This window comes from Haemaphysalis longicornis, unplaced genomic scaffold (genome assembly GCF_048455015.1).
Source record: "Haemaphysalis longicornis isolate Haplotype H1 unplaced genomic scaffold, Haemaphysalis longicornis Haplotype H1 scaffold_1, whole genome shotgun sequence".
In the NCBI taxonomy this organism is placed as follows: domain Eukaryota; kingdom Metazoa; phylum Arthropoda; class Arachnida; order Ixodida; family Ixodidae; genus Haemaphysalis; species Haemaphysalis longicornis.
Window position 1 is genome coordinate 469,490,865 of NW_027526203.1, and position 13,547 is coordinate 469,504,411.

Consider the following 13,547-nt stretch of genomic DNA (forward strand, 5'->3'; position numbering starts at 1 on the left):
TGCTCAGCAGTGCAACGCCTCAGCCACTCAGCCACCGCGGCGGGTCACTGCCAGAATCGTTGGCGTACATTGTCAGCTCATCGGACGGCGCAGACCGAAGAAGCAACGGAAGGGAGCAGCGGCGCGGACCTGGTTTATCTGGAGCGGCGAGGAGGAGGGGAGAGGAGGAGCAGCGCGCACAGCTGTTGGGGAGAGGAGAGAGTAACGTTATCACAGCTGGCGTGGAGAGGGGGAGCAGCGCAGACAGGTGGTGTGGAGAGGAGGAGAGGTGTGGACGGACGCCGGAAGGACAACGGACATAGCCCCGAGCAAGAGATGATTTGCATCTAAAAACCGGGCATGATCAGAAACAAGGGGAAAAAAAAGTACGCCGGAAAACATGCGACAGACGACCCAGTCCATTGTTTATCTGCCGTCTTTATCTACGCAGCATAGTGCTTTTCGAGTTGTTTTTCCACGTGCCTACTAACGTCGCCGTTTATTTTTTGCGTTAACGCTAGCGTCTTTTTTTTTTTTTTTTGTGCCACCACTTCTCGTTGTTTGTCGGCCGTCTGCACCGGGATGAATGAGCTGCCAAGGCCGTCGTTTCCGCCGAAGCGGAAGCTTATCATCAGTATTGCAATCGACTTCGAAAACCATAAAGCAGGTCAAACTGCCGGATATTTTAAGGTAGTAAGGACGGTGTTTTTGTTGATGGCAGCCGCGTTTATGCCGATATTAAAACATTTCAAATAGTTCTCCACTTCAGCAAGATCTGCAAGTTTAGTCGCGCATGTGTGCTTCTTCCAGCCGCCCACGAGTTTTTCTTTCTTTCGTTTTATTCTTGCAGTTCCAATGGGTGCCCTTGCTGTGTTTAACTGGTTATTGCGCGCTCTGCGGGGTTAAAAATAGAGCGATCACTGGATGTAAAAAATATGTCAGTTGCAATTTACCTAGTTGGATTCCGTTTACTCAAATTGAGATATTTAGAAACCTTTCCACCACTGGCCGTAGCCGCTAGATGCTCAGGCGTCCTGCTGCCACGCGCTCAGTCATGGTTTCGAAACCACGGCGCGACATGTTTTTTTTTTTTTCATGCGAGATCACACTCATGTGTGTGCAAGACATTAGCTGAACATGAAAAGCTCCAGGTGGCTTAAATTAATCCAGAGCTCTCGACTTTGGCACACCTCGTGGCTTCGGTGTTTCTGATGGAGGCGAAAAGCAAAAAACGCCCGTGTGTACCAGATTTCGGTGCACGTTAAAGATCCCCAGGTGGTCGAAATGAATCCGGAGCCCTCCACTACGGCGCGCCTCATCGCCTGCGTTGCGTCGGCGCGTAAAACCCTACAATCAATAAAATCTTCGGTGTTTCAAACCGGAAATCTGAAAGTTTACCACAACCCGTATAGTCCTGACCACCTTTCAATTGTCTTGTTTAAATCAGAGTATCACTTACGTGACACATCGAAATGACATCGTTTTTATCTCATCTGTGCACTGCATGTATGTTTCGCTTGGAATTTGTATTTCAAGCTTTACCGCAGCTTTTACTAACGTCGTCCTCCACCGCGAGCAAAGACGGCATTTTATACCTTAGTTTACGCAAGAAGTCGGTCACGTGGCAAAATATGTGGGAGGCAGCGCATACGATGAAAGACAGTTACATCATTTATTATAAATTTACATGACTACACTTTTTTACAGTGCATTGAAAAAGACACGGCTAAACAGGCCCCCCAGCAAGACCATGCGCGCTTGTCTAGAAGAGTAAATAAAAGTTGCGTCTAAAGGTTAGGAACAATCATCGCACAGGAGAACGAAAAAAACAGGCGTTCAAGGCTCGAACGAACAAGAGCTTGTTCGGGGCGCGCACTGCCCGAAGGAGTCGTTTATTAAACGCCTTGTTAAAACAAACAACACCACGGGGGAAAAAATCAAACATGGCTCTTTACGGTTCATGTAAATAAGCACATCTATGTTTCACATGAAATGAAGCTAGCTCGATAAAAACAATGAGGCTCCCTCACTTTCTGGCGATTGAAAATGCGCGCGAAACATAAAAACCCAATCCATGCGTTTCGAAGTTTGGAATAAAACGAACACGACTCAAGGTTTTGGGCAGAACCCCTGAAACGCATAAAACCAGCGGTCTTTTTCTGAAAACTTCATATACGAAGTGCTGCGCACAACGCTCACAATATCGCTCTACTAAACCGCTAAGCACACTCGAGAATGGTCACGTTGATTGTCGCCGCTTTCTTGTAATGGCAAAACGAGACCCAGAGTTCCCAAAATGTACCCACTAAAAAATAGTGTGCAGAGTCGAGACACTGCTACCGAGTTTTACGGGGTCTTTTTGAAGTACGTGAATTCTAGCACCGTAGTAGTCAGGAGGAAAGCAACGTAAAGCAGTACAAGGAGCAGGCCGACAGCGCGCGACGAGTGGAACCAGGTGACGAGTGACGACACCAGCAGCACGACCAGGACGACCACGAGCGCACCGTAGATGAGTGGGAGCAGCTCGCTGTACTGGAGTTCGACGCAGGCCGCTGCCCGAGCTGCGAAGTTCATGCTGAATGCCACGCCGATGCCCAGCAGGAGAGCGAGCACAGGTCCCGCGAAGCAGGCGGACATTGCCATCTGCGGAAAGCCCTGGCGAGTCAAGGACAGATTGGTCACCAGGTCCCCGATGTTGTTGCCCCAGGCTAGTACGGTCATGCCGAGGAGAACGTCGCTGACGTCGTAAAGGGTGCCGAACGCCTTCAGCAGTGCCACAATCTCGGTAGCGATGCCGTAGATCCAGATTATGGACATGGCGAATCCGGCGTACGCGAACACAATGTGGTAGCGGGGCGGCTCATTTGCTGCCGACGTGAACCAGACGAGCGCGGCCAGCGCCACGCCGAAGCTGACAACTGGGCACCAGACGGGAACCAGGTTCGCGATGCGCGCGTCCAGCACTCCGAACACGGTCAACGCGACAACGGGCCCGGTGACGCAGTGCAGGGCGTTGAGCGGCCGCGACCAGTTGTCGCGCCGGTTCTCGCGGTCGACCACCGGAATGGTGAGCACGAGCGCCAGGTAGATGGGCAGCGTGAGCATGTCGTAGGCTTTGCTGCACGCGTGCTTGGTCTTCCACTCGCGCGGCTCAACGGGCGAGATGTGGAGCAGGAACTCGGTCCACTCACCGCAGGCCGCCTCTTCGCACGAGAGGCCGAGCAGGGGCGTCGTCTCTCCGGGGGAAAAGACCGAAGAAGCGCTGCGGGCGAAATTGAACGAAGCCTGGCTCGCGCCGGATGGACGCCGGTGCTCAGCACTGGCATCGGCACGCGGCTCCTCGACAGAAGTGGTGAAGTAGTAGATGGCGTTCTCGTGGTGGTGGTGCAGGCTGATGCCCGACGATGAGCGACGCAGCCGGGGCCTCGAGAGGAAGGGCGGCGGAGTGGGGACCACGTCCTCCGCTTCCTCGAGCAAGGCGCGATCTTGACTGCCGTCTTCGCAATTGCTGCCGTCACCTATCGAGCAGCTGTCGGCAAGACTTTTGTAGCCCAAGCTGCTGTAGCTACTTCCGGAGACGCGACGACTCACTGGGCGCTTGGGGCAAAGCCGAATTGTGCTCAGTCTGGCGAGAAGCGGTTGACCCCAAATGGCGACCGTTATGTAGACGACGTAGAGCACAATAAACCCGACAGCATCGGCGAGCCTGATGCATCCGCTCGCATAGAGGGTGAAGGCCCAGTAGGAGGCCGCCAGGTAGAAGATGATGTCTCTCAGCAGCGACGACTGGATCAGGTCAAAGTCGCTGTTTATGAAGATGAGGCCGACGACGATGGTCGCCACGTAAGTGCCGCCACCGAACAACTCGCCGATGGCGAGAGCCGTCCGGTTGCGTCGGATGCTGGCAATCGTGGCAATAGTGTCCGGCGCGCCGTTTCCAAAAGCCAAGAACGTGACGCCGGCCACCCCCTGGGAGAGCTGCAGAGACTTGGAGATGAGCACCAGTGCCGGGCACAGGTACGAGCTGGCCGTCGAGCCGAGCGCCACGAACAGCGTCACGAGCCACAGGAAGAGCAGCGCCAGCGTCAATGCAGGGCCTCTCTGGTCGCAGTACAGGAAGTCCACGTAGGGCAGCAGCGCGCGGCCGGCGTCGCAGTCATCCAACGTCTGCACCAAGACGCAGCGGCTCGCACTGTCGTTGCCCAGCGCGTTCACCAGGCTGCATTCGTGTGGGCTTGCCGCGGAGTGCAGGGCGGACGTGCTCATTGCAGCGCTTGCTGTACTTCCTGGCGGTTGGCATCACTGGCCCGAATGCTCTGGAGGCCAAGGGGTGGCGCCAGCGGCTGTCACCACGTGTGCGAGATGCCGATGGCCACGGACAGGGGTTGAAAAGCTGGGCAGCGAACAGCGCGACAGCCGGTCCTCGAGCAAATCTACGCGCGCAGCCGCCGCATGGCTCCCGTGATATCGATTCTGTATACCGTGGAAAGAGCGCAACAAGTCAACCAATCAACAGCCAGAGGGAACCGACAGCTCGAGCGCTAAAAGCAGCCGTTGTCGCGACATCAGCCGGAACTGTCATTCCCTTTCCTTTCTGGCTCCCTCCCTGTTCCGGGATCCGGTGGAAAACGAGTGGGAGAAATATTCCGATCCGCTCTGCGTGTTCATCTTTTGCCCCACAAAGAACGGCGCGTAGTTTTTGACGCGAGCATGCCCAGACGAACTCGATAAGGGTCCACACAGATGCGCGATGGGCCTGGAAAAATTAGCGCAAACACATTTTATTTCGCCTTATTTGTGGTTGCGCTAGGTATCCCTAGACAGCAACTTATCTCCCGATAGCTAGCCTTGGCAGCTTATGAAAACGCGTCATGGATCTCTTATTATCAGGGCAATCTCCTCTGGCCGGTTTGTTTTGCGTCACGAAAGAAAAGAAAAACAATAAAGAAAGGAACGGACCACAAGCAGTACAAAGCGGCGATGGGCAGTTCCGGATGGGGCGTTTGATTGTGCTTGTTTGTGTTGGCCCAGTGGAGGGCGTTGCGTGTGCGCCGTGATCGACGCGCAAGAACAGCTGGCCTCCTACGCGAACGAAGTGTTGGGCATTGTTCGCAGATAAAAGCGTCTGCATAACAGAGCTCGTTCCTCGGCCCTGATTGCGAAGGAGAGCGAGTGGGGGGCAAACTTCCCGCATTTGTTGTCTACGCAAGAAGTGAAGTAAGAAAGACGAGACGTGCGATGGTTATGATTTTTGTTTTCTTATTATTCTGGGAAAAGCAGGGTGCTGGCTCCGTGACAGCGGACGGAACTATAATGGGCGCTTTGGCGTGAGCGTGCTGTGGCAGCGACCAGTAGGTCTCACTAACGAAATTAACGCTGAAATTTGTTTTGCCAATCGTCTCTGGCCCGACTTCAATTGTGTCATTGGCCGAAATGGCCAGTGCAACTGGTTTAGTAGACCAGTGGCGTAGCCAGCGGTTGATTGACCGGCTTCGCGGTCCCTTCCGCCTCCTGATTTTTTTTTTCGGCCGGCGTTCCGTTTCCTGGACGCCAGTATTAAAAGAGTTATACGTTTCCATATCTTACGCCCTCATCCCACTGCGAAGGCAGCATGGCTGAATAAGCCTGAGGCTCCCTGAAATCTCGCAGGTTCCCTAAAGTTCCGCCGCAAGCGTGGCCCGCCATTCCTCGGGAGGTGTAATTTTGTGTGGCAGTGTGACGAATGTGTTTTACAGGGGTAAGGGAAGTCGGGAGGAAAGCCACGGATCACCATTCGCGTCTACGTTGACCCGGCGGAGTAGAAAATGTATGACAGGCGCGTAGCCACAGGGATCTTTTGGGGGTTAAGGGGAGCTAGGTTGCGCACGTGCGCTCGGCGCCTTTCAATTCCCTCTGACGACATTGACGTTCAGTATGTTGCGGTTACGTCATTTCGAACAAGCGAACAAAAAACGCACTCCCATGTGAACTAAATTTTAGTTCAGTGCGGGAAAGTAGCTAGAGTGTCGCATGACTGTTCTCTGTTTTCCTCTTTATACAGCTCATTACTGCGATGCAGTATATGTCTAACCTCCTGCAGTTTTCATTCCAGTGAAGCCGATTTACTCGGCGCCGCTCTGAGGCTCTTCCTCGCCACCGCTAACTGTTAATCGCCTCGCCAACGCCGATGCCTCTTTCACGAGTTGTGCAATCGGCGATCAGCTGACAACGGCGGTAGCGCCGTTATTGGAAGACTGTTGGATCAATGCGCTCTGCCAGCTGTCCTCTGTAATCGAGCGGGTTGGGTCGGTGTTGGTGTGTTACCGATACAGCAACATGCTTACGACGGGGGAGGGAAATAACAGTCTTATTTGTCCACTAGAATAAAGCTCGAGGCCTTTCAGGTTTAACTCGCCATGGGACGGACGCATGTTGCTCACTTGGAGGAAGAGCAGAAATTGAGGAAGCGGCTGCCCGAACAGAAGCGCCAATTAGCGCGAAAACATCGAAAAACCGCTGTCGCTGCCACCACCGTTACCTGCTCAAGTTCCAGCTCTACGGCTCTTCGAGTAGCTGCGAATCCCTACCGGATGAACGCAACTTGCCCGCTTGGGACGCTTCAGTGCGCCAATATTACCTGTTCAGCTTAAACGGCTTTCAGAGCGACATTTTCGATGGCTTCTTTCAGCTCTAAGCACGAGCACATAGCCGATTGCCGGCGATTAACAGTAAGTTGTGCTAGCGGGGGGTTGAAACGTGGACGTTAAACGGCCCATTGCCAGCTGTCCGATGTCCTGAGTGGTCGAGTGGACTGGCTTGGTGTGTTACACAAACAGTAAGATGTATACGACGCGGGATTGAAACAGACAGCTCTATGTTTGTCTGTGAGACTAAAACTCGAGTCTCTCCAACTTTCATTTAGCTAATTTGCTAGGAAGTATGCTAAATCGCAAATTACAAATGTGTTTGTTTTTATGCGTTCCTTGGATTGCACCCAGCTTCGCAGGTCATCCTTTTTCACAGAGTGGAAGGGCACCAATTTTTTGAGTAAAGTTTCCATTAAAAGTGGTGTCACTGTTATTTTAACGAGGCCTTTTCCGGTGGAGAAGGCCAGACCTCCCCAGAAAGCATCGGAGGGGGCCTAGAGGAAACAATGGGCCTCCTCGATGGGCCTCCCCGAGACGCGATCCGGGCCTCCTCCCGGATCGCGTCTCGGACTGCCCGAGACGTTATCCGGCGCTCGATTTTCCTGTGTATTCCTATGGGAGTTCCGGTCCGAACGCAGTCCTCGGACTCCCGCGGACCGTCCAGGACTGGTAAATCGAGGATGCCCATTAATAAAACCGACCCTCGCCGGCGTCAGTTTTATTATTGTTTCCTTTAAAATAACTTGAAAAAGGAATATTTTTGCCATAACACGATTTGTGTCACCGAAAGACAAAACCTCGATGCAACGAAGTTCGACATAAAACAAAGTTTCAGAAAGTACTACCTCGTTATATCGAGGTTCGACTAAGGCAGGGGGGGGGGGGGGGGGGGGGGGGGGACGAGGCCCGAAGCTCCCGCGTAGTAAGCGCCTATGTAAGGAGTAATCACTGCGTTGGTTCCTTTTTGTCATGGCATGAATAGCAGTAGTAATATCTCCGTGAGCCCTCGATGCACCCCTGCTCTGAATAAGCGTACTTCATAGCGCGGTGCCACAAAAATACGGTGGCATTGGCGTCAAAGCGACTTAATTACAATGCGCCGTAAAAAAGTAGCGCACAACGAAATATGGGTGGGATATTACATAAAAGGGTTTTGGGTGCACAAACCCGGCTCATTTTGTTCATTTGCGTCATCAATCGGGCGTAAATTGATCGTTGGTTGTGGTGGTTCGGGCGCTCGTAAAAGCTTTTGGTACACTTCTGGCAGATGGGCTAATAGGCAACTCGCTTCGCAAAACATTTCAGAGATGGAGCAATAAGTGTTGGCATATCGCGACGGGAGTTCAACTAAAAAGTTCAACTAACAGATTGCGCCAGGTTGTTAAGCCGAGTGCATCGAAGCGACTAATACCTGACTATCCATAAGCAGAATGCTAAGAAAAATAGTGACCCTGTCGTCGTTCTCGCTGCGGTTGCGCTGTCAGCTAGACGTATAGTAGGTAAAGAAAATGGCCGCATGGCACATTCACATTATTGTTTAAGCACCATCTCACGTCCCGTGAGGCACCAAGATTGGGGCATAGAGAGTGGCAGGTAACGGAAGTGTATAGGCGGACAAGCTGTTTTGTCGTATGCGCCGAGTGCGCGACCAGTGGTTCCTGCGGCCGCGATGGTTCGCTGAGCTCGCTCTGTGGATTTACGTTTTCCTTCTAGACCACACCGTTGTTTCACTATCTTCTGGCAACCATTGACATCACACGAGACGATATGAAATGGCACGAGGAATGAAATGCGTTTTTCTACTGCTAATTTCTCGGCAATTAAAGCATCTTTTGCCACCGAATAAGCACAGAGAGGGCTTCGGGGCAGCTCAACTTTCGTCTGAGCCCAACTTGCTAGTTGCCTTCAGTGTCCCTTTAACTTCATATCAGGAGGCGACCCAATACTATAGGCTAACTTGGTTTACGCTCCCCCTGGTTAACCCCTGTCTGGCCAAGAAAGAAGAGGGCTTCTTGCATTCCCTGCAAACCAGCACGTTCCGTCATCCGACCGAGCTCCACTAATCTGGCCAGTGCAATACGACTCGCAGTGCCGGTTCTGCAACGCGCCCTGCACTCTGTATCAATCACATGGTGCGGGAGTGCCAGCTTAACCCAACGCTTTCCGCGATTTGTAACACCTGGATTGAGCAGTGAGGGAGAGAACAGGCCAGCTCGAGCGTTGAAGATAAGCTTCGGCTGATCTACCGGGCTGGAACGACTGGGCTGTCCAAAGTGTCTCTATTTCATGAACAAGGATTCCTCGACTCATGCATGGTGGCTGTAGGGCGTAGGCGCGCCTCGCATGTATGTGTGTGTGTGTGTGAGAGGGGGGGGGGAGCATGTGCGTGTAACCAGCTCTGAGCGCGACCACTAGGTTACAATTTACTCAACTGAAATTACGCTCCAATCAATTTATTAAGGCGAAGCTTTCTATGTCCCACTTGTGACGGTGTCGAAAAAAAAAAAAAAAACGCCCTGCAGAAAAGGCCAGCTTTACAAAACGGGTTTCCACAGAGGGCACATATCAATGACACACCGCATAAACAAAGGTATCTCTTTACATGCACAATGGGCTCCATTGTGGCAGACGAATGCAGTTTAGCATCACGCCGTTGAGCGATGATTATGATGAACGCATTCTCTGACAGGCGCACAGATGGCTCGTTGATCACGTTACACGCTTAACCAATGGGAAGCCTAAATCAACGACAACGCTGAGCTAGCCGAATCAGGACATTCAGGTGACCCAATCACAAACTAATAGATACAAAATCACGTTCGGTTAGAGCGTTATCGTAGATTTTGACTTTGGCTGATTGGATTGTGGACTTTTGCATTTGTAGCGGAGAATGCTTCGCGTTTCAACCATTTTTCTTCCAGAAAAAAGCGTTAGTTTTTTGTGTTTTTTTTTATTATTCTAAAGCATATTTGAGACAATATCTAACTACATAACCGAGAGTAAAAGCATTTGTTCAATTACTACTCAGGCGTTTTTTTTTTTTTTTCGAAATGGGCCAAATCCAACTCATCCCCAGCTTTCTCGCTCAGAATTCTGAATTCTGAGGAACCTAGTGGAACCACTGCAGGAAAGTAATATTTCGCATGGAGCAGAGAGTCGACTTGGACATAAACACGGTGAAAGATGTTTCTAGAATTCTGAATAATTTTTGACTTACTCGCTGTCAAAGGTTCGCGCCCATACATTTCAATGGGATAGTTTCCTTGGAACGTAGTAGAGTTAAGCGCAGAACTCCAACTCCGCACAATGAAAGCTGTTGCCCTCAGTATTAGCAGTGCCAAAATTATTTAGGTAACGCTAAATAACTGCAGAATAATTACTTCGGAAAGAATTTGCCATGAGCCGGAAAGCTGCACATGTAAAGCGAATTGCACAAAAAAAGCGGGTATGTTACCGGACCTAAATGTAACGCTGTCAAAGCTATTATATGATACTTTTTACATGTCAGCTGGGGGAAGTTTATGGCCACAAGTAATTAAAATTATGCGGTGGATTTGAGCAATGTCGGAATGATAAGTTTGGGTTTGGCTCATATTGAATTGAAACACTGAACAGCATGTTGTCGGGCTAGTTGGGGCATCATTTCCAGGGTGAAGAAACTGTGCGTAAAAGACAAGACAATAAGGAAGGGACAAGACGGGCGCCCGTCCCCTTCGTTATTGCCTTGTCTTTTACGCGCAGTTTTTTCACCCTTGAAATGAAACATTGAAGTTGATGCGGCATTCTTCCTGCGATTCAGTTTTGGCAGAAAAGGCATTAAACATACGCAACAGGGCTTCAAGAACAGTAGAACTGTACATGAAGAGCAGGTGGCACCATTAGCAGCTCTTTTCGAATTCTTCCCTAGGATAATTTTCTTGGGCACGCCTGAAGGCACTCACGAAGTAAGCAAGCGCTTCATTGTATTGCCATGAATTTCCAAAACGCTCCACAAGAAGGCTGCTCATATCCTCTTGTTCACCTTGATGAAGTGGCTCGTACAATCAGGGGGGGGGGGACTTGCAGGGCGTGTAAGCGGCGGCTGTTTAGTTAAGTTCAAAACTGATAAATATGGGAGTAACAAGAATAAACATAACCAGAGTAACTCCGTAGGGACGGGGAGACGAGATGAAATCATTGTTTCACATCTATCACTTTCATTTCGTTTGCTTCTTCCGTCGACTTTGTCGTCGACATCTGGGGACAGGTCTTTCGCCGATCTCATTATTGCAGTCCGAATTTATGATAAGCCAGCTTCGAAAAGGGGAAAAAAATCCTCTGAAAACATCCACAAAACAGACTGAATAGTCAAAACAAAAGCAAACTCCCATTCGGAAAATGGGTTTGGCTAATTTTGATCCGTGCAACAGCAGGATCCGGATCATTTTTGATACGAACTACGATCTGCGTACACGTTTGCAGGGCGTTATCTCACCTATTTTCTTGCCACCTCTTTTTCGGGGAAATGTTGCCGAGTTTTTCTTGTCACTGCAGTTTTAGCTGACTTAGTTTCGGTTTCCAGATCTGGCTCACTTCGAAAAAAACAAAAACCGCCTCAAATACGAATACGCGTTATACTGGGTATTTGATAGCGAAAAAAAATCCAACAGCGCATTCCAAAGGTGTCGAACAGAGGCGAAGTAAAAGAAAACACTAAAACAAACGATGTCGGCTCCTGCCATTGCAAGCAAAAAAAAAAAAAAAAGGTTAAGAAAAAGGTCCGCGCTGTCTCAACGGAAGGCGCGCGAGCAGTGCGAACGCGGGAAAATTGAACTGAATTGAACAAAGCGTCATTGCATCCATTACTGGAGCAGCGCGAGGGGTGCGAGAGGGGCTGCAGAAGGGTCTTTGAAGGAGACTTGCAGGGGAGCTAGCAGACAGGCGGGCAATTTTGTCGGTCTTGATCCCGGTTCACGGCGCCAGAGGACACTGTTTGAAATAGGCATCGCTGCATGTGCTCGTGCTCGTGCTGAACTTGGCTGTATTTGCGCAGTGCTTGCGTATGGCTGGCTGGTTCAAGGAATGACGTGCACAAAGCATCCACTGCAAACTCATCGTAGCTGCTCTCGCTTCCCAAATTTGTTCCCGTAGTCTGTGCACGCAAATTCTACCCTCAGGTCCAACCCGCCGCGGTGGCTCAGTGGCTATGGCGTTGTTCTGCTGAGCACGAGGACGCGGGTTCGATTCCCGCTGCGGCGGCTTTTTTTCTGAAGGAGGCTAAAAGCAAAAACGCCCGTGTGTACGAGATTTGTGCGCACGTTAAAGATACCCAGGTGGTCAAAATTAACCCGGAGCCCTCCACTACGGCGCGCCTCATCGCCTGCGTTGCGTCGGCGCGTTAAGCCCTACGATCAATCAATCAATACCCTCAGGTCCACTGTGAGCCCACCACCATTATCAAGAGAAAGCTGTGCAGAAAAGCTGGTATTACAGGCCCCGCACGAAGTCGCCTCTAGGAAGGTTTCCGAGGTGAAGTGAAAGGGTTGAGGCAGGCACGTAGCCTTAAACCCGCTGAATTTGGCCATAAAAACACCCTCCGTTTAAAAAAGAAATTGATTGCAATGTATACCAACGTTCGTATTTCAGCAAAAATAGGTCATCCGTACATTTAAAGGTTTCAGCCGGTATTCGGCCACCCATTCAGCGCACACGCGCCGACAACTAGGTGCATCTTTCGCTTTGCCGTTTTAAAGAGTACCGCATTTACTCGCATAATGATCGCACTCGCGTAATGATCGCACCTCTGAAGTTTGTCGTCAAAATTCGATTTTTTTTAAATTTCCCGCGCAATGAACGCACCCTGAACTTGCCGCAGCAGATGTCATATGTGTGCCAAGTCTAGCTGATTATGATCGTTCATACCTCTGTTTCCTTCCCTTTCAAAGCGGACATGGCTATGTTATTGCGGCAGACTTGCCGATATTACCGATATGGGCGAGCATGCGCTCAATACTGATGAGTAAGAAACTCTCACTAAGTGCACATAATGTACTCACAAGACAACGAAGAAAATGCGCTCAGCTTCCTGCATCGGCAGCCGTGTCTGTTTTGATGTCCCGCACTGGGACAGCGGCAGTCATTTATTAGTCGCTCTGTTGTCACCTCGCAGCAAACTCGTTCCGGTGCATTCCGTAATTCATGAAAACAGTGCATTTTGCGTCACTTTGGAAAGCGGCTGGCGGCGGTGTGTGGAGTTATTGTTTTCATCTATTATTTTTATTATGTTCATGAGATCTACCGTAAAAATTTTGACCCGCAACTTGCTTGCTTTTTCTGTGCTCAAAAGTTTTTCGCGAAAAATTTACCCCGCGTAATGAACGCACCCCTAACTTTGCATGAAATTTAAAAAAAAAAGTGCGATCATTACACGAGTAAATAGGGTATGTTGATGGCTCTTTTGCGCCGTATTTATCCCAGTATGTCCACCCTTTTTAACACTGTGATAACTTGTGACAAGCTTAGCGGTTCAAAAGCGGTCGGCTACTTTTGATTGATTGATTGATTGATTGATTGATTGATTGATTGATTGATTGATTGATTGATTGATTGATTGATTGATTGATTGATTGATTGATGGATGGATGGATGGATTGATTGACTGATTGATTGATTGATTGATTGATTGATTGATTGATTGATTGATTGATTGATTGATTGATTGATTGATTGATTGATTGATTGATGGATTGATTGCCGGGTTTAACGAGCCGAAGCCAGACCTTGGATGAGGCGCGCCGTATACAGTGGAGGGCTCCGGATTAATTTTTTACACCTGGGGATCTTGAACCTGCTCCGAAATCGCAACACACGGGCGTTTTCGCTTTTAGCTTCCATAAAAAAAAGCAGCCACCGCGGCCAGGATCGAACCCAGGATCGAGCTCAGCAGTTCAACGCCTTAGTCAC

At 50.1% G+C, this 13,547-nt stretch overlaps 2 protein-coding genes across 3 annotated transcripts in view; both read right to left on the reverse strand.

Annotated features, from left to right (window-relative positions):
• Positions 1–13,547, reverse strand: part of LOC144156241 (myosin light chain kinase family member 4-like) — a 241,332-nt gene that overhangs the window by 142,279 nt on the left and 85,506 nt on the right. The gene's annotated exons all lie outside the window — the stretch shown is intronic.
• Positions 1,638–4,663, reverse strand: LOC144156240 (mitochondrial sodium/calcium exchanger protein-like). The gene has a single exon (XM_077688150.1). The coding sequence runs from the start codon at positions 4,243–4,245 to the stop codon at positions 2,326–2,328; it is 1,920 nt and encodes a 639-aa protein (XP_077544276.1). The 5' UTR covers positions 4,246–4,663; the 3' UTR covers positions 1,638–2,325.

What these genes read in the sequence shown, in the direction of transcription:
- LOC144156240 (XM_077688150.1), bottom strand. Translation starts at nt 4,245, where the DNA reads ATGAGCACGTCCGCCCTGCACTCCGCGGCAAGCCCACACGAATGCAGC.